The sequence below is a fragment of the Myotis myotis genome, unplaced genomic scaffold, assembly GCF_014108235.1.
Source record: "Myotis myotis isolate mMyoMyo1 unplaced genomic scaffold, mMyoMyo1.p scaffold_m19_p_2, whole genome shotgun sequence".
NCBI lineage: Eukaryota > Metazoa > Chordata > Mammalia > Chiroptera > Vespertilionidae > Myotis > Myotis myotis.
The window spans coordinates 169,098,952-169,120,586 of record NW_023416324.1 but is presented as its reverse complement, the minus strand read 5'-3'; the positions used below and the strand labels follow the sequence as shown (position 1 = coordinate 169,120,586).

General features: G+C 43.3%; 1 protein-coding gene across 2 annotated transcripts in view; it reads right to left on the bottom strand.

Annotated features, from left to right (window-relative positions):
* P3H2 (prolyl 3-hydroxylase 2) overlaps positions 1–20,366 on the bottom strand; it is a 173,230-nt gene extending 152,864 nt beyond the window's left edge. The window contains exon 1 of one of the 2 annotated variants that reach the window (XM_036350253.1): positions 19,576–20,366. In XM_036350253.1, the coding sequence (XP_036206146.1) occupies positions 19,576–20,049 (474 nt within the window). In that variant the 5' untranslated portion in view covers positions 20,050–20,366. The remainder of the gene's footprint in view (positions 1–19,575) is intronic. The other variant, XM_036350255.1, reaches the window with a different exon arrangement.
* Positions 20,367–21,635: the final 1,269 nt, after the last annotated feature.

The following is a 21,635-nucleotide window of genomic DNA, read 5'->3' as shown; positions in this document are numbered from 1 at the left end:
TCCCTCCCTCCATCCCTCCCTCTCTCTAGAAATCAACAGAAAACATGTCCTTAGGTAAGGATTAAAAATAAGAAAGAATTATGGCCACAGTTTCCTAATTTCTTACCTAAATACTGTTTTCAGTATATCCCACACAACTTAATGTTAGTATTCTTACATCTCTCTATATAAAAGGCTAAGTGACTGACCATACGTCCATCTGACCATCCGGCTGATGCACCGGCAATTTAAAAATAAATGTTGACTCGCACATGTGTGATATTTGTCCCCATCTGACACTGGCCTCCCATTTAAATTAATTCGAAGACCATTTCCTGTGATCCAGCATTTGCAATGACTATTAATAAATTACAAGGACAGACAGAGTAGGAATATCCCTACCTGAACCCGTTTTCAGACATGGTCAGTTATATGTTGCTTTCTCTGGAGTTCGAAGAGTGTGTGACGTTAAACTTGTAAATACTTCATCACAAGGGAAATTAGTCAAGCACTCTGGAAGTGTTTTTACTCTTAATGTGGTATACAGGGAGATATTAGAATAAGTTTAATCAATTTATCAGTCATTGTTTTTATCAATGTTGTTTTTATATCATTTTTTGTATTATGTCTTTGTTGTTATATCATGTTATTTATTAATCAACTAGAGGCCCGGTGCACAAAAATTTGTGCACTCAGAGGGGACTGGGTGTCCCTCAGCCTGGCCTGTGCCCTCTTGCAGTCTGGGACCCCTCAGGAGATAACGACCTGCTGGCTTAGGCTTGCTCCCGGGTGGCAGAGGTCAGGCCCAATCCTTAGGTGCAGCCCCTGGTTGGGCTCAGAGCAGGGCCGATTGGGGAGTTGGGGCGCCGCCCCCTGTCATGCACAGAGCAGGGCGGATTGGGAGGTTGTGATGCCACCCTCAGTCACGCTCAGGGTAGGGTCGATTGGGGGGTTGGGGCACCGCCCCCTGTCACACTCAAGGCAGGGCCGATGGAGAGGTTGAGGTGCCACCCCCAGTCACACACAGAGCAGGGCCAATCAGGGGGTTGGGGCGCTGTCCCCTGTCACACACAAAGCAGGGCCCATCAGGGGGGTTGGGGTTCCGTACCTTGTCACGCACAGAGCAGGGTCAATCAGGGGGTTGGGGAGCTCTCCCCTGTCATTCACACAGTAGGGCCAATAGGAGAGTTGGGGCACCACCCCCTGTCACACACAGAGCAGGGCGGATCAGAGGGTTAGGGCGCCACCCTCTATCACCCACAGAGCAGGGACGATCAGGGGGTTGGGGCGCCACCACTGTCACACTCAGGGCAGGGCCGATGGGGAGGTTATGGCTCTACCCCATCACACACAGAGCAGGGCCCGTGGGGGGGCGGGTTGGGGCGCCACACCCTATCACACACAGAGCAGGGCCGATCAGGGGGTTGGGGCGCCGCACGCTGTCACACACAGAGCCGCAGGGCGATTGGGGGGTTGGGGAGCTCCCCCCTATCAGGCACAGAGCAGGGCTGATCAGGGGGTTGGGGGGCTGCCCCCTGTCACACACAGAGCTGCAGGGCGATCAAGGGGTTTGGGCGCTGCCCCCTGTCACGCTGATCCTGGTGCCAAGAGGCCTCACGGCTCCACTGATCCTGGTGCTGGGAGGCATATTACCCTTTTACTATATAGGAAAGAGGCCTGGTGCATGGGTGGGGCTGGCTGGTTTGCCCTGAAGGGTGTCCTGGATCAGGCTGGGGTCCCCACTGGGGTGCCTGGCCAGCCTGGGTGAGGGGATGATGGCTGTTTGCAGCTGGTCACACACCCTTCAGAGTGGGGGTCTCCACTGGGGTGCCTGGCCAGTCTGGGTGAGGGGCTGAGGGCTGTTTTCAGGCTGGTGGGTTACTGAAGCTCCCAACAGCTCCTTTTTTTCTTTTTTTTTATTCTGGGCCAGCTTTAGCTCTGGCTCCAGCTCTGAGGCCTCTGCTGCTGAAAGCAGGTATCTGGTTTGTTTGTGTTCTATAATCGAAACACTGTATCAACTCCAGCTCTGAGATCCCGGCTCGCTGAAAGCAGGTGTCTGGGGTTTTGTTTAGCTTCTATGTTTGTAACTATGTTTCAAACTGCAAGCTCACAGGTCGGCAGCAGGCGGGGAACATTGGTTTCCTCTGTCACTGAAGCAAGTAAGCCTCATGTTAGTTTCAAGCTGCCTGGCTGCCGGCCACCATCTTGGCTGGCAGTTAATTTGCATATCTTGCTGATTAGCCAATGGGAAGGGTAGCGGATGTACGCTAATTACCATGTTTCTCTTTTATTAGATATGATTTATATATTATTTTCGTATACATTTTATTGGTTTTCTTTCATATCTGACACTTCTTTTATAGAGAAAGGGCGAATAGTGATATTAAAATATTTCTTCTAATTAATTTCCTTTCAATGTGCACGAATCCATGCACGGGGCCACTAGTTGACTTATAAACCTGGTAGCCCCATGAAAGAGCTCTCTTAAAAAAATGGGGGTGGAGGGGTCAATGGGGGGAATGGGGGCATTTGCAATACTTTCAACAATAAAGAACAATTTTTATTTTTTTATTTTTTTTAATATATTTTATTGATTTTTTACAGAGAGGAAGGGAGAGATAGAGAGTTAGAAACATCGATGAGAGAGAAACGTTGATCAGCTGCCTTCTGCACATCTCCTACTGGGGTTGTGCCTACAACCCAGGTACATGCCCTTGACAGGAATCGAACCTGGGACCTTTCAGTCTGCAAGCCAGCGTTCTATCCACTGAGCCCACCCGGTTTCGGCAATTTTTTTAAAAGAATAAAAAAAAACAAAGCCAATTTACTGCTATGGACTTGTAGGGTCCAGAACTGTTTTTGGAATCACCCATGAGTAGAGTTTTATAGGGCTACTGATTCGGAAAGCAAACATCTCAGTGTCTGTAGAATTTAAAGGTCCTTGTGTTATGAATGGTCAGTGACAGGGTAGGGTAGACAATGAAGAAGAAATAAACAAAGCTGTCATTCCAGTCCTCCTAAAAAATGTATGATCAAATACACAGAACAGCATTTTAAATACCTAATAATGAGGAGTGTCATAGGTACAAACTTATGCTCTAGGAGCAATGACAATTCAAATTCAATTAACCTATTGAGTTAGTACCAAGAGTAGACTCAAACAGTGAAGTCAGTCAAGAATGAAGTTTAGGTCAAAGACTCACACATAATGACCTGGGACATAGGAGGTATTGATTATGGGAATGTCATATTTGTTCTGGGACAATGGGAAAAGGAGAAGGGAATCGTTAATTAGGAACATTTTTTTTTCTTATTCTAAATCCTACCTTAATTGGTTTCCCATCTATAACATAGTAGATAAAACTGTATTAAGTATCCTATTGGGAAAATGGAACAGGATGAACAACTACTCATTTATGTGTGGCATTAAATCACGGTGTTACAGAAGGAACTTCTCTGTGGACCTATAAACAAGTGAAAGGGCAACTGGTGGCAGCTCAGCAGAACATTTGAACCTCTGGAGCAGGAGTAGGAAAGAATGCTTTTAACAGCTTGACATGCACCATGGCACAGTCCAGGTGATCTACTTAGGTTTGCATTAATGGTAGTGAAAGTTGACTAGAGATTTTTATTAGAGGTCAGAAAGGTTTTTCTGTAGCTTTGGGCAATTAAGCATTGGTATCAAAGTTAATGCAGAGCCTTGAGATCAAGTCCACTCAACTTGTATGCACCATCGTCATTATAATTTAAAGATGATTTGAAGAATCTGCATGAAGACTTCTGGATGTGAACAAGATGGTAAACTCATTTCTCCACTACCTCCCCTTAGGTAAACCTAAAAACACTGGACAAACTATCACAGGCAAACACAGGAAGACTGAAAGGTGGCAAGAAGACAGCCTGGCCAGGGACCCGGCACTTGAACATTTCCTTCTTTTTGTCTCTTGTATATATACCAGCTTGGACTCTGGAGAAGCCTGCCACCTGGAAATGCCAATGGGAGCCAACAAAAGCGTGCTTCTCTAGTTAAAGGACCAGGAAAGTTGGGCATAACAGAACAGAAATGGTTGTGATAACACGTGCCCTACCCCAGTCAAACACCAGGGAATAAAAACATGTGCTCCCTCCACCCAAACCTTGGTCAGCCTGTATGGATTTCCACTCCTCTCCTTCCCAGGAGTAGCAGCCACTCCTACCTCTCCCAAATAGAGAGCAAAGGAGGGATTTCAGAAAGGAGGGGCCAAATAAAATGATCCTTTAAATATTCTTTAGCAATATTTAATGTTAAATATCCTTAAACATGAAGTCCTGGGAAGACTCCCTAGCAACCCAATGTGCAAATGAACACTGGCAAAAGGTTTCAGAACTGAACTATAGTGTGGAATATGGTAGTCAGGTTTTTACACTGGCCTCTGAATAGCACACAATTAATTGAAGCTAATTAGAATCGCCCTGCAAACACTCTGTAAATGAAATTGGGTTTTCTGAGTATATTGTGATGTACTTGCTAAAAGAAGTACACCCACTTTCAATTCTTAAGCATGGATGTTCTGATAACTTATTTTACGTTTAATTTAAAACTCATTGGTACTCTGTAACCACAAGTAAATTCTTTTTAGATATTATCTCAGAGACGCTTGAGTCAGAAATCAGAAGACTGATGCAGATCATACATGTGGATATTGTTACTGCTAAATATTCTATTCCTGTGTGTTCCTGTGTGTGTTTTAAGGCCTTGGTATTTTTTTTCCTCTTTCCTTTTTTGCATTATGTGAGTTACTTATAGATAGTGTGCTGGGAACCCTGGTCTAAGATTACATTAACCGGAATTAAGAAGCAGGACAGAGGGAGAACTGTATGTTTGTTTTTTCCAATGAAAAAGTCTTTAATGATCTACCATCTGTGAACATAAGACATATTTTCATTTTATAAGACCATGGAGTCTTATTAAGCCTGAATTGGAAAATATGTTAAACGTTATCTATTTCAACATCGCTTTAATGCTTGAACACTAAATGCAACCTCCCTGTTAAGTAAGCATTTGTCTGACTCATGCTCAAAGACTTTCTTCTGGGGTTCCTTATTGTATCTGAACAGATGTCAGGGTTAGGGAAGTCTTTGGGTTTGAACCCATATCTTGTTCTCTGTAACTTCTGTTACTTGGTCCTAGCTCTTTAATTGCTTCGTGCCATTAAGATCAAGAATAACTGTCTCACCCTAGCTAGTTTGTTCAGTGGTTAGAGCATCAGGCTGCAGACTAAAGGGTTGTGGGTTCAATTCTGGTCAAAGGCATGTACCTCGGTTGCAGGCTCAATCCCCAGCCCCAGTTGGGGCATGTATAGGAGGTAACTAATCGATGTATCTCTCTCACACATCATTGTTTCTTTCTCTCTGTCTCTCTATCTGTCCCCTCTCTTTCATTCTCTCTAAAAACCAATGGAAAAAATATCCTTGGTGAGGATTAACAAAACAAACAAAAAAAGAATAACTGTCTCACTGCTGGTGGGAATGCGGACTGGTGTAGCCACTATGGAAAACAGTGTGGGTTTTCCTCAAAAAGTTAAAAATGGAACTCCCATTTGACCCAGTGACCCCAATTCTAGGAATATATCTTAAGAAACTTGAAACACCCATCAGAAAGAATTTACATATGTACCCTTATGTTCATAGCAGCACAATTTACAATAGCTAAGATCTGGAAACAGCCCAAGTGCCCATCAGTAGATGAATGGATAAAAACAAAACAAAACTGTAGCACATTTACTCACTGGAATACTATGCAGCTGTCAGAAGGAGCAATTACCCTTTGAGACAGCATGGAAGGACCTGGAGATGATTATACTAAGCAAAATAAGCTAGTCAGAGAAAGACAAATATCATATGATCTCACTTATATCTGGAATCTAATGAACACGATATACTGATGAATAAAATAGAACCAGAGGCATGGAAACATGCAACAGACTGAGGAATCTCAGAGGGAAGGGCTGGGGGGAGGGGAAGAGATTAACCAAAGAATTTACATGCATACTAGAGTCCCAGTGCACAAAATTTGTGCATGGGGGAGGGTCCCTCAGCCCGGCCTACATCCTCTTGCAATCCAGGACCCCTCAGGGAATGTCGGGCCTAAACTGGTAATTGGACATCCCTTTTGCAATCCAGGACGCTGCATGTACCAGTGACCATACTGTTCATACAGGTGAAAGGCAGCTACATTTCTTTGTATAGGCAGCTACATTTTTTTTGCCCTGATTATAAAAAGTAGTACATAACATGATCCTTCTGAGGTAGTAATACCATTTCCCCCCATCTTATGGGTGGAAAACCTGAAGCAGAGAGAAGTTAAGTAACTGGTTTTGTCACACAGTTGTAAGTGTCAGAATCAGAGCTGACCACAAAATGTGCAAGCCAGAATCCATGCATGTCATCACTGCATCATCCTGTTTTTTCAGTGTTAGAGTAACCTTGCCAGGTTTTAATTTTTAAATCCAAGAGACTGTTCCCAATATATAGGGTAGGGTCCCTAGGCCTGGCTGGCAATCAGGGCCATTTGTGGGGGGACCGACAGGTGGGATGATCAGGGAGCCCCCACTGGCACCCACCTTGGCTGGCGGCCTGATGCCACCCATTGGCCAGTCACCCCCACCCCCAATTGCCTCCGCCACTGGTTGCCGGGGCAGCTCCTGTGTTGAGTGTCTGCCCCGTGGTGGTCAGTGCGCATCATGGCGACCAGTCGTTCTGCTGTTTGGTTGATTTGCATATTAGGGTTTTATTATATAAGATATGCATTGCCCACGAACATAGACAATAGGGTGCTGAAGGCCTGGGGCAGGGTGGGAACCAAATTTGGGAGGGGAAGGGGGGAGAAGAGGGGGAGATATTTGTAATACTTTCAACAATAACAATTAAAAAATGAAATGAAAATAAATAAATAAATAAATAAATAAATAAATAAATAAATAAATACCTACTTCTGATGGAATTCCAAAATGGAAAAAAAAGAGAATGTCTCCGATGATGCATTTTTTAAAAACCTCTTTTTTTTTGTTTAGTCTGTTCATCCCTATTTCAACTGTTTCTCATCATAGTTATGAGTCTTCTATCTATCTGTTTGTCCTTCCTGAACATGCCCTAGTTTATCTGGTACCTCTCAAAGAACCACCAAATTAGATACCAGTGTGACCATCTCGAAAGTTTTAAAGTGATTGACTGTTCAAAGATGAAAACTAGCATCAGGCACACTGGAAGCACTTGTTTTATTATCTCCTTTTAAACTCTTTTTATCTTCATTCTATTGTGTATTCCATTATCTCATCCTTTTTTCTTTTCCATAGGTAGATTGTTGGCTCTCTGTACCAGCCCACTAAAGTATTTTAGAATCTCCGGCTGGCAGAGATAAAAAGAACTCTCATAAGCCATATGGCCCAATGTTGCCCTTTGTCCAATGCAAATGGAGACCTCCAGGACTGAAGAGAAAAGTTAGTGACAGACTGGAGACAGAGTCTAAATTGCTTGACTCCCAGACTCATAACCCTCTACAATTTTTTTTTTTACTTTTATTTTTTAGCTTCTCTCCCATTTGCCTGTTATACAGGAAGCAGACTAGGTTTTGGTGTTTGTGATGATGAGATGTTTGTTGATTTCCAAACCTAGACCATCTCCGATGGGTACTCAAGATCGGGGTGGGGGAAAAAGCTTACAGGGATTTAAAATTCCCAAGACGTGTTAGTCTGCGGGGAGAGATTTTATCTATTAATATGAAACAGAGAAGGTTTGGAATGTGTTTGAACAGAGTCCCATTTTTTAAAAAAGACAAAGAAGAGGCCACAATCTCATGGAAATTGTGAATTCAGAGTGTTGAGAAATGTAGTGGAGAAAAGAACAGAAGGACTTTTCTCAACACAACAAAAAAAGCAATCCCCACTTCTCATTAAGAGGAGGATTTCTGCTTTAGCCTGAAGGTGAAAGGAGGCTGGTCAGCATGTGCTCCAAGGTATAGAGAACTGAAGGTGAAGTCCATGATGCAAACTGACCAGGTCAAGTTCTTGTTTTGTGTGTTCCCAAGTTTTCTGTACCTACTGTATGTGTTAATATCTTCTAAGTTTATCATGATGTATTGGCCTATTCTTTTGCCTTTCATCTTCCCTCACAAGTTTGCCCTCTGCCTAGAAACCATGAGGCAACAAACAAGTTCTTCTGTGTCAGTGCTGACCTACATGAGCCCACAATCTTTTTTTAAATTCTTACCAGAACCCTGTGAAATAGGTCTGACTATCATTCTTATTTTCCAGATAAAAAAACTCAGGTCCATGTGGGTGAGCTCTTTATACCACTAATAAAAGGCAGGACTTTTATGAATATAGAACTGGGTTTTGATGTTAAAACCCAAAAGTTATTCTAATAAAGTCAGAAAATTGTTTAACACATTGTAGCTGCATGAAGTGATGAATGTTGTATACATGACTTACTAGTAGCCTTCTCTGAGGATTTTAACGCCTCCTTGTCCTCATTTCTCATCTTATCTGTTTGCTCATTCCTCACACATGACTTTGAAAAATATTTTCCCCTTTTATCTTTACATCAACCCTGTGAGTTAGGTGGTTTTAGTATTATTATTTTATTATTATCTATCTTTCCCCAGAGATAGAGATTGAGTCAGAAAGACGGTAGGGAACTTGGCACACAGTAAAAGGACAGGTCAAACCACACCTAGGGTTTCAATAAAACCTGAAATGGCATATGATGGCATTTCCCTTAGCAAGTATAAAAAGTCACTAAAACAACAATTCACTCGGACTTAGCTTTGTTTTGAAATGGTATGTTTTATAACTATAATTAAAGTAAAATTCCTTGAAGATGTCATTTCATATAGTACCATATATCAATTTTTCAAGCCTCAGAATAGTATATATTATTTTTAAAAATATGATCAATTAGATCCACTCTGAAAACATCCTATACTCCAGATTAAATTAATTCTCCAAATTCTCCATTATGTCTACTTCAATGTTTTTTTTTCTTTTTTAGTCCTTTTTTTCCTATCTAAAAGTTAAAAATTACCAGTTTTTTTTTCTAAATGGAATTTCTCATATACCTTAAATCTTATGTCCTTCCCATACCTAACTCCATTGCTTTGAAACAAAACATCCCTGAACTGCCACCACATAATCTGTTACAGTCTGCATGTTTGCATCCCTGCAAAAATTCGTATGTTGAAACCTAGCCTCCAAGCTGATGTTATTAGGAGACAGGGCCTTCAGGAGGTCATTAGGTCATGGAGGCAGAGCCCTCATGAATGCAATTAGTGCCCTTATAAAAGAGGCCCCAGAAAGCTTCTGGCCCCTCCCATCATGTGTGGTTAAAGGGAAAAGATGGCTATCTTGGAAGCAGGGCTCTCAGCAGTTGGCCTTCCTGCCACTAGAAATATGATAAATAAATGTTTGGTGTTTAAAAGCTACCCAGCCTATGAGTATTCTGTCTTAGAAGCCTCAACAGACCGAGACTTCCTCTGACTCTCTCTCTCCATCTCTATGTCATTCTCCTTTCCTCTGCCTCTCTTACTTCCTCCACTGTCCAGACTTCTACAGGTTGGCATTTCGGGTTTCAGTCAAGCTGCTTTCCCTGGATATAAGTGATACATTGCTAACCCCAAGAAAACTAAGAGTTGCCATAGATTACTTTTAAATGTTGGTTCTGGGTACTTCCCAAGTAGAATGAGAAATACATTAACTCTGGAGTTTGGAGTTCACGACTGAAGGTGCTAGCTTGTGTTGCTGAAGCAATCTGTCCTGTCCTGTTCAGACAGTAAGTAGAGGGAAGCCAGAGCCTCTGGTCTTTCCCGAAAGCTGGATGAGTGCAGCCACAGGGGAGCACCAGCTATGGCCTATGAGCCCAGTGATTTGCATCTTGGGGAAAGCGGCTCTATTTCCAATGGATTTCCCCTCATGAAAAATCTCAAGTTGTAGCCAAACTTTCTCATAAATATCATGATTCACCAGTGGGCACCTTGCCATCCAGCAAAAAAAAAAAAAAAAAAAAAAATGATTATGTACTTGTCTAACCTTAATGTCCAGTTAGCTTCAGTGTGGCTAAATGTCTCAATCAGTGGCTCTCTACGTAGATTGGTTTTCACCCCCCAGAGACATTTGCAATGTATATGAAGACATCTTTTTTTGTTGCCACAGCTTGGAGTAGGGTGGAGTATGCTGATACTGCTGTCCTGTAGGTAATGGCCAGAGATGCAAACCATCCTAAAATTCTCAGAATAGTCCACCGCAACAAAGAATTATTCATCCCAAATGTCAGTAAGCCAAGCTTGAGAAACTCCAGCTTAAATGCCTACTGACCTGAGATCTGTAGACACCACTGTGTAACAGCCCGTAGTCATCCTATAGAAATAATGACTGACTATGAAAGTCTCTGTCCCTGGTGGTTGTGTGAGAATCAAATGCTGATTGTTGATACTGGATTCAATCTGAAAAATGTTATTAAGAAATAGCTCTTGCTGCAGTGGGGGAAATTATTAGCATGGTGTTCTGGATTACTCTTTGATACTATAATTTGAGATCATTTTCAAAAACAGCCAAATTTGGTTTTAAGGTAATTTCACTGTTTCTGTAGTCCTAATTATGTGTTGATTTCTTCATGCAAGCCTATTGATATTGGCAGAGTGCAAGCTAAAAAAAAAATCTAACATTCACGCAAGAATAAATCAAAATTGGCTCAATTAACTTTCTTATGATTCAGGGTTTGTTAACAGCTTCTCTGTTTTGTTTTGGATTTATTTATTTGATTATATCTTTTGCCTTCTTACATTGCCAACCAGGGTTCCAGTATAATTACACTGCAATCTTCAGCAGGGTCCCATTACTTGCACAAAAGTTGAATCCATTATCTGCAGATAATGAATTCCAGCAGGATCATTACGATAGCCCTGAACTTTTGGAAAACCTGCCATCTTGGACCTCCCTCTCTCTGGTTCTTATTCCTTCATTTCCCTTCCAAAGGACATTCTTTTCCTCATTCATTTTCATTAGGTTTATTAGGGAACAGCACTGACCAGGTTCCCATTTCTGAGTTTTTTCCAGAAGTGGGCAGAAGAGCACTGCAAGGAATAACATCACATAAGGAGATGGTAGCTTTTGTTTTCTAGATCTATTCCAGTTAGCAAATAATGTCAGGGACAAGCTATGTGTTTTAATTTTGTTGAGTTTATGTGTTCAGTGTGGGTCTTTGAATAGTGGTCATCAGCAGTGTTACAGAGGTGGGACTCAGAGTTCTTGAATTCTAATCTTGGTTCTTGCATTAAATGGCTGGATAAATATGGACAACTTGATTCGTTTTGGGGCTTTATTAGTCCATCTGTAAAATGGGGTGGTTGGAACACTAATGTTCCATGAATGTGGCAGAGAGCAGTTGCAGAAATATGGGGAGCTGTGAGGGAAGGGTAACAACTTCTCCAACAAATGCCTAAGTTTTACACAAGGCATATGAGGAAAAGGGACACGAAAAGTTTCAAAGAAGTAGATGCCTATGTCTGTGTTTCAAATTAAATAAGAAGCTCTATGCCCTTCATTGTATTATATTCAGAAACCTGACATTGCCTCTACCACTACCTGCAAGTCTCTTCCTTCTATTTGTTCCCCTCAACTCTCTCTCTCGCCATGTAGGTCACCAATAGGATAAGGGATGAAGAAGGAAAGGGAGGAAATCAGAAATAAACATAGAAAACTAAGTAAAGCAGAAAGGAGTGTAGTCAAGTGAAATCGGCTTCTTCCAACAATAGTCTGTTGCCCTCAGAAGTTCTAAAAACTGTAAATCATGCATAAGCACTAACTCATGCCACTCAGAAGTTTGAATCCGAAGCATTTTTTTTTTTTTTAAGATGTGTCTGGGCCATTTGGCAAAGGAGGGCCAGGTCTCATGAAAATTACATAGCTAGAAAGTCAGAGAACAGGAAAAGAGGGATAAATGAAAGGAAAGAAAATGAATTATAGAATAAGAGCTGAATGGAAAAAAAGACAGGAGAAATTATTTTTCCCAGTGAGAAATGCAAAATTTTCCACCAGACAACGGTGACTCTTGGCTGAGTGGTCGATGCATCATGTGAATGAAAATGTAGGGTGGGCGGGGCAGTGCAGGAAGATCTGTCTTGTGTCTGCCCGGTCTCCGAAGCAAAAGGTTCACTGCAGTCCCAGCTGCACCACTGGTTCACCACGCTGCCCCTTTACAGAGTCTGCCGGGGCCATTTACATAGAGGCAGCCATGACCATGACATAGAGTATGGAAAGAGCACTGGACCTTATGTTAGAATATCTGCATTCCGGACCCAGCTCTCCTTGCTGACCCGCCTTGATTTGTCATGGAACCTCTGAAGCCAGTGTTATTAGTTATTAAGTGACAGAGACAGCGTTCTTCATGATCTCTGAGAGTCTTTCAAGCTGTAGCATTTTTTTATAGTTGCAAAAATAACTACTCCAAACCCTTGCTAGACCACATTTCTTGAGCAAATATGGTACTTATCCCTCTCTCTCACCCCTCTTTCACTGCCCAAAAGTAATTCTTTTACCTGCAGAGAGAGAGAGAGAGAGTTGAACAAGATAGTCTCTTGGAGTCCCTTCCAGTCCCAAGATCTGTGATTCTAAGAAATCCACAGTTTACTGAATGCCTTAGCAATACAAAAGAACCATTATTATACCAAATCGGAGGAGTTTTCATTTTAAGTGAACCCACCCACCTTTCAGAATTTCTCAAGTCCCACCCATAAAACTGACATTTTATCAAACATCCCCAAAAGAATTCCACTGGCTATCCTTTTGGAGTTTATCAGTGAACAAATTATATTAGTGACAGAATATACCTGATTCTCAAAGATGGGATCTGTGAAGAGAGACAAGCAGTCTATTACTTTCTGTTATTAAAACCTGTAAAGGAATCCCTGATTCACCAAGCTGAGATAGAGGAGAAAACTAATAAGCAGTTGCTACCGCCATTTAATTGAATTTCAAACCTCTGTGGCACTATTTGTAATTGCAATGAAGAGCTGACTGGGCCTTCAAATGGACAACCCCCATGAGGGGACAACTGGGACTCTAACCCCTTAGCACACAGGACCTAAGAACTGGCTAGACAGGAAAAAAAAAAATCACCTAGGCTTCCTTCCTAAGGAGTGGGACAGAGGATGGTGACTTGGGAATTTTGATGATTTAAGCTCCAAATAAAGTTCAATTGTGAGAAGAAGAAGAAGAAGAAGAAGAAGAAGAAGAAGAAGAAGAAGAAGAAGAAGAAGAAGAAGAAGAAGAAGAAAAAAAAGCCTCATTCACTGAGGAAATCACCAGTAGAAAGATTTTAGAACAGGTATTTTTAAGACATAAAATTAGCCTCCAATTTGAAATAATTGGGAGAATAAAAGGCACAAAGTCTACATGTAGGTAAAAAGAAATTTAACTACGGGGTTTGGGAAAGGTTTTTATTCTAAACCAACAGTATGTATATCATGCAGGTGTGGCCTAGGGTTTCCAACTTTGTTGTTGTTGAGGCATTCATCTAGAAAGAGAAAGAAGTTCATAAAGCAGAATAAAAGTGAGAAAATTCCTTGAGCTTACTTTTTTTTCCTTTTTCTAGCAATCACTCATAAGATAGATGACGGTCAATAAAAGGGGGGTTTAGAGAGATGACTCTAGGAGGGAGATAACATTGCCTAAGTTAATTACATTTTTTTTCTGTGCCCCTTTAATTCTGAGGAAAATACAAAGGTCAAATAGCACAAAGCACCAACTCAGAAACAATGTATGCAGGAGCAGGCTTGTTTTAAGTAAAAAAATAAAAAGCACTAGGTTTGCTTGTTTTTTCTTAAATAGCTGAAATAGCAGGAGAAAAAGAGATACCATGCAAGTTTCCAGATTATAAAGCACACAGATGAGAAATAAATACATAAATAAATGAAAGGCTCTCTCTGCATTTGTTTAAATTCAACAAATGTACATAAAGCAAGCACAATGTGTCAAGGATTTGCTGAAGCACAGTCTTAGGTAATAAGAATTAAATGAGTGGTGGGGGTGGGAGGTGGGATGGAGAGGGAAAGAAAGGAGATTTGCAACACTAGCCAGAACCTGCAAGCAGAAGAGTGTCAAGTCAAACGATCTATAGTCCTTCTGTAACTTTCTCCCCCAACCAGCCAGCCAGGAAACCAACTTGTGTGGGGCAACCTGGGCCGCCACACTGCAATCCTTCTCAACAATATTTCATGCAGGAGGAATCAAGCTACTATTTATTCAGCAAATATATACTGAGCATTAACTGCTTTTACCCCTGGATTAGGTATCTGGGTGATACAGATGCTGAGGACCCAACACCAGCCTATTGGCTCCAAATCTCTCTTTTTAAATCACATGTTTAATTCCCAGATGATTAAGAATAATCATCAGCCGAAACCGGTTTGGCTCAGTGGATAGAGCGTCAGCCTGCGGACTGAAAGGTCCCAGGTTCGATTCTGGTCAAGGGCATGTACCTGGGTTGCGGGCACATCCCCAGTAGGAGATGTGAAGGAGGCAGCTGATCGGTGTTTCTCTCTCATTGATGTTTCTAACTCTCTATCCCTCTCCATTCCTCTCTGTAAAAAATCAATAAAATATATTTTTATAAAAAGAATAATCATCTATCTAATAATCACGCGGATCTGAAAACTCCAATTTTAGGAGATATAACAATGACTAAGAGAGTTCTTAATCTCAAGGAGCTCACGAAGTGATAGGCAAATATATGAATTTCCCAAAACATGGTTGAAAGTGAAACATGATATGCGAGGAACAAATTCTTCGCTGTGGCTGGACATTTAGAGGAGGGAGGAATGATGGGTTGTTGGGAGTTGCAGAGAGAGTGAAACAGGACCTCACCCAAATAGGTACATTTGTGGTAGTCGAGTTACCATTTCAACACGTAGAGAAGGAAACACCTACTATTAGAATTAATAATAAGCAGAACATGGCTCCAGTGTTCAGAGAGAAAGAGACCTTGTCCTGGGCGATTTACATAAGCCTCCTCTGAAACACAATCCAAACAGCCAGATACATCCTATTGTTTCCCCATTTTGCAGACGGGGCAAGTGAAGCTCAGAAATATTATAAAATTTGCTCACTGTCACACAGCTAGAGATTGAGGAGCTGAAGTTCAATCTCAGGACTATCCATTCCAGAGCCTACATGCCTCCCAAAGAAGAATAAACAAAGCCCAGATGTGCAAAAGTGTGAGACACATAAGCACATAAGACCAGGCATCTATTGTTCCCTCTGGCTGAAGGGTGGCAGAGTGGGGGGAGACAGGGCTGGTAGAGTTAAGGGGGAGCCAGACTATAGACGCTGTATTAAACGAGGTGGGCTATAAATGGTAGCAAGGGGAAACCACTGAAGGTTTCCCACAGAATACTGTAATAAAGCTTTATTTTAGGGTTTAGGCTCTGAATCATGAGTTATATCATACAATCAGAAATAATAAAAATCAAAAGTTTGAATAGTCTTTCCCTGGCTAAGAACCAGGTGGAACTGTTGTCTAATAGCTGTTCAGATGAACATGCCAGGTCTTAAGGAAGATTCTACAAGCAGGCCTTCAGATAAATGCACTGCGTGTCTGGTATCCTGCAGGACAAGGATCAGCTCATCCCTGGAGCTGTCCAAATCTGGCAGAAGGATAGCCCTGGAGACTACAGCATTCCCTGGGACCTGAAGCGGCCCCAAGGGGCAGTGGGCACAGCACAAGCATAGGCATCAGTTATTGTCAAAGCGCAGACTCCTGAATTCTAGTCCTATGCTCATTTCATCAAATCAAATCAGGTAACACTGGGCAAGCCCCTTTCACTCTCTGAATCTCCCTCTCCTTGTCAGGGAAATGTGAAATTGATCTGGACGGGTCTCAGATTTCACAAAATTCAATTCTTCCCTTCCAACATCCCAGCATAAAAGATCTGCTTCTATCTATGCCTCACTTTCTGGGATTTGGGGGTGGGAGGAGCAGCATTTCCCAAGAGCTTCCACAGTTTGTAAAGCCCTAGCGAGAGTAACTGTACTTCCTTATCCCTAGGAAGCCCACTAGTTCTGACTCTATTATAGGTTTTCCATTCTCAAATCCTGGCTGCAGTGTCCTCACTGAAATCAATCTGGCCCAAGATTATCTTTTTTCAAGTGCAAACTGGATCACTGATCAAAAGTAATCCAACAACAGCATGACCATATCCAAGCACATGCAGGGATCTCCTCATTGTATCATCAGGGAATGAACTTTAGGATCCATGCCTGTCAGGATATTCCATTACTATTTGAGATTTTTGTTTTGCTCTCAAAAGATTGTGTGTGTGTGTGTGTGTGTGTGTGTGTGTGTGTGTGTGAAATTCCAAATTCCTTGGACGCCAAGCAAAGGCTTAAAACTGTGGAGGGAGGGGAGAGAACCGTGATGCATCTTATTCGACGTTCACACAAAACATTCTTGCAAATTCCAACCATCAAAAATAAATTTCCAAAGAGATGATCAATTACATGGATCCAAGAAGACTTGCCTATAGGAGAAGGGGTGAATATGGAGAAGACACAAGATTTGTTCTGCTCTCAGAAACATTGCTGGTAATTTTTTTTTGCGTTGCTTCACATATTTTTAAAAGAACTTTTAAACATCATGGGTTCATCAGACCACACCTAGTAGTTCATCCATGGAGGTGCCCATGAATGACTAACTCCTGTAATCAATTCACTGCAACAATGTGACACATGTTCAAGTTATTGGTGTCACCTTCTTTGACCTCCAGCCATGGGACAGGAGCAGGAGAATGACATAAATGCTAACGTTTACAGTGAAGCAAGCTTAATTACAGGACCGAAGAAACACACATTTTGTTACCTCATGGTTATTTATTTTTATAGGACCCGAGAAAAGAAAATCTGCCCAAGATGTGTGACAGAGCTCTCAGCAGGTCTGCCAAGCTCACATCTGTGACTCCTGGGAAGAGCATATTACAGGGGACCACCCACGCTCTGCCCTGGGAACTAGCTTATATATCTTCAGCTGTCAGGCACTCAAGGTCCCCTCTCCGCTTACCATTGACTGATTTTTGTAAGGCCACCAAAACTGTTCACTTATTCAAAAGAAATCAGATTTACATGCCTTTGTAAATCTATCAGGAGGCACAAGTAAATAGAAGACAAATCCTGGAAAGGATTCAGGCTCTCTCCTTATTTCTTGTCCAAGATCATATAGGAAAGTCCAGCATCTTAGCCACAACACTGGGAGTTAAGAGTTTGTCCTGACTGGTTTGGCTCCGTGGATAGAGTGTTGGCCTGCGGACTGAGGGGTCCAGGGTTCGATTCCAGTCAAGGGCATGTACCTTGGTTGCAGGCACATCCCCAGTAGGGGGTGTGCAGGAAGCAACTGATCGATGTTTCTCTCTCATCGATGTTTCTAACTCTCTATCCCTTTCCCTTCTTCTCTATAAAAAATCAATAAAATAGATTTTAAAAAAAAGTTTGCCCATGTTGTGATTTCCTAAACTCCACCCATATCTGCAAATCTACTGAAAGCTTGAGGGGAGAGACCTTGAGGGAGGAGCTGTTAAATGCACCCGGATATCTGCACATAATGTGTATTTATTTCACCACCCCAGAAATGTAGCCTGGTACACTGGCGGGCATGAACTGCCACTTCAACAGCTGTAGAAGAGACATTGATATATTGACATAGAAAGGCAGAAAGTTAAGAGCAACATGAGTGAGAGTGGGAGTGAGGTTGAGGACCACAAGCTAAGTGCTCTCTGCTGAAGCATCCAGATAGATCTTCAACATTGTGGATATGGAGGAAATGTTAATACTAGTATATATCGCATATACCTCCTGACACTAAGTTCAGGCATGTTGAATACACAAAAATAAAAACAGAATGAGAGCACTGGGCATCTGATGATGTATCACCCAGTCTAACACTTACCTCCAAAAATTGGAAGCCTTCGTGAGATTGCCTCACAAAGATCTCACCTCTCCCAGCATTCCTTCTCTTTAACCTTTGAACTTAACTTTTGTAGATGCAGGGGAGAAGAGAGAGAAATTTATTTCAGAGCAAACCTACTTTTATCTCCACTGTTTTCAGAATGCTTTCTTTGAAACTTCAGAGAAAAGTTACAGACTAGCGTGTAGGAGGGATGGAGGAGTGGAACCAGCAGAGAAATGGGTGTGGAGCTACACCAAGAAATGAAGTGAGAGAAACCTTATGCTAGACCCAGCTCTGACAACGTCTCAAAGATTAGTGCTTAGTGGGGACTTTAAACATCGTCGTATCAGCACAGTCCTTTTGGAGAGAGAGAGGCTGATTGCAGCCGAGCTAATGACTTGCCCAGCTTCATTTAGGGTTGGTTACAGAGCTCATGCCACCAGATACCTGAATCCGCAAACACATGACAGAAACATTGAAGGATGACTATGGCCTTGCAGTACAGTTTGATATCAGGTAGTGTGATTTCTCCAACTTTGTTCTTCTTTCTCAAGATTGCTGAGGCTTTTTGGGGTCCTTTGTGGTTCCATATAAAATTTTGGAATATTTGTTCTAATTCTGTGAAATATTCCATTTGGTATCTTCATAAGAATTGTGTTGAATCTATTGATTGCTTTGGGCAGTATGGACATTTGAATAATTTTAATTCTTCCTATCCATGAGCATGGTATATGTTTCCACTTATTTGTATCTTCTTGAATTTCTTTCTCTAGTGTCTTATAATTTTCTGAGTACATACATCCTTGTTTAAATTTATTCCAAGGTATTTTTTATGCAATTGTAAGTGGAATCTTTTTTTTTGTTTGTTTCCCTTTCTGATAGTTGATTATTGGCATATATAAAAAAATGTAACTGATTTCTGGGTATGTATTTTGTTTCCTGCCACTCTACTGAATTCATTTATCAGTTCTAGTCGTTTTTTGGTGGAATCTTTAGGGTTCTCTATATAAGGCTCTGGTACATTTACACAATGGAATACTGCTCAGCCATAAAAAAGAAGGAAATCTTACCTTTTGCAACATGAATAGACATGAAGGGTATTATGATAAGTGAAATAAGCCAGTCAGAAAAAAGACAAGTACCATATGATTTCACTTATATGAGGAATGTAATGAACAAAATAACTAACAAACAAAACAGAAACTGACTCACAGATAGAGAACAAACTGTCGGAAGGGAGGGGGGTTGGGAAGCTAGGTGAAAAAGGCGATGGGATTAAGCAAAAACAACAAAAAACCTCATAGACACAGACAACAGTATAGTGATTACCAGAAGGAAAAGGAGGTGGGGTGGTGGAAGAGGGTAAAAGGGGATAAATGGTGGCCAAAAGAGATCTGACTTTGGATGGTGAACACACACACACACACACATACATACACAGACGATGCATTACAGAATTGTACACCTGCACCTATATAATCTTATTAACCAACGTCACCCCAATAAATTCAATAATTTTTTTAAAAAAAAGACGAAACTTTAAAAGACACCCAATCTGGCAAGGAAACAACAGTGGGGAGGACTCAGGAGAGCACCTGGAGCCACAGGGAGCTCAGGTGTGCGGCTGGGTACCTTGATGTAGGCTCGCTGCAGGTAGTTGTAGGGCACTCGGCGCTGGAAGTCGCTGCGCACATCCTCGCTGACCTGGTGGCGGGACGCGGGGCCACCGAGGCGCTGGGTCTCGCAGCGGCTGTAGCAGCGCGCCCGCTCCAGCACCGCGCGGAAGAAGGGCAGCTCTGCCCCGGGCCCGGCGCCCGGGGGCGCGAGCGGGCGGCGCGCGGCGCAGTGGCGGGCACAACGCGCGCGGATCTGCCGCAGGCGCCGGTGGCTGCGCAGCGCCGCTTCCAAGTCGCGCACGGCCAGCTCGTAGTCCCCCGTGTAGTAGGCGGCCACGCCGCTGGCATAGAGCAGGTCGTAGGGCTGCAGAGGCCCTGGCTCGGGCTCCAGCTCCGGGCGCGGGCTCTCCGGGGGGCCGCCCCACAGCGGCGGCGGTAGCAGCGGTAGCAGCAGCAGCGGCGGCAGCAGCGGCCAGATGCGCTCCCGCATCCTCCGCCTCGGAGAGACGCGGGACCGCCGCGCTCTCCAGTCCGCTCCCGCACCTGGCGTCGGTGCCCCTTCTCCCACCGCCGAGGGCGAGAGCACCGGCCCCGCCGCGATCTGACTGCCCTGCGAGCCCCAGGTGACCGGTGACCGCCGGCACTCGGAGGACTGAGAGGCGGAGGCCGGTCGGCCGGCAGCTCTTAAAGGGACGCCCACAGCTCACACGCTCCTCCTGCTGCCCGATCCTCCACGAGCCTCCCGCCGGAGCTCAGCGCGCGCCCTGCCGGCTCCGGGAGGGCTGCAGCCACAGGGATGCCAAGGGTTGCACACCCAAGTGCCAGCCAGAGAGCAGAGCCAGTGCCGCTTGAGGGCAACCTGGGCGGGTGAAGCTCTACACGTGGTTCCCCTGGCTAGGATCACTCCTTTTTTTGGAGAGGAAGAAATCCGGCTGAGGGAGGTGAAGATTCTAACCATTTTCTGGAGTTTATACCTGACTTCACAGTTAACAGAGGCCTTCACCTTCAGAGGAAGCACGGATGCTCCATCGCAGGCTGTGTGGGAAGCACTGGAGGGCCATCTGGCCCAGTTGTGGGGGCTTGACCAGAGCGATCGGCCCTCGTTTATAGACCTGTGAAAGGGCAAAGGAAAACTTCACCCCTGGGTCTTGGGATTCAAAGCTTAGAGTTCCTTCCCTTAGAGAGGGTCCCTCCCTTGCTTCTCACCCCACTGTGTGTGGGTCTGTGTGTTGGAGCAGGAGGAGGGGCCAACGAGGGGCAATCAAGAGTCTGCCTTTCTATGCAGAAGGTGGTATTACAGGACACAGAGAACTCGGAGGAAGGAGCAGCTGCCTTCAATTCTGCCTCTGTTTACCCACCATGTGACCTTGTGCAACTGAACCTCAGTTCCCCCATCCCGACAGCAGACAAATGTCCCAACACGTCATAGTTTTCAGATATAAATTCTTCTAAGAGTTGAACAAAGAGGCAATTTAATAAATCCAGTACCCGCAGGACTTAAGCAATGAGTATCAGTCTAGGAATGGGAAAGCTGACAGAAATGGCTGCCAGATTCCAAAGGACTAGCTGAAGGCTTTCCTGTTCCTCTGCTTCTCCTCTCTCATAAATCCCTCCTGCGGCAAGCCGTTCCCCTCTTTCCTGTGCCTTGGCTCCACACTCACAAGGATTCCTGAGAGCTGATCCGCTGGACCCTTGACTCCAGCCTGCCTCCTGAAGGCATTCCTGTGGTCTCCTAGTGCCATAGCAGTTTCACCAAAGTCTTCTTGGCTACCAGATAGTGAGTAAGAGGAAAGGGCAATAGTAAAGAACCTCATATATCATGCAGTTGATATGAATTTCCTAAAGAAGGCTTTCGTGAGGAATCGCCACTATGCCCCGGAGGTTGCCAGAGTTTCATGCTCATTCCTTCATTGATTTTGTTGAGTTTAACCGCTCTGATCATAATCAGCCTTGGTTCTGTTACTCCAAAGGATTCCCCCAAATCATGTTCTTATTATTTTTTACCTATCAAACCTCACTCATTTGGCTCATCCCACTGATGGAAAAACTCCATTTTGGAGCTGAGTGTGTACTGAA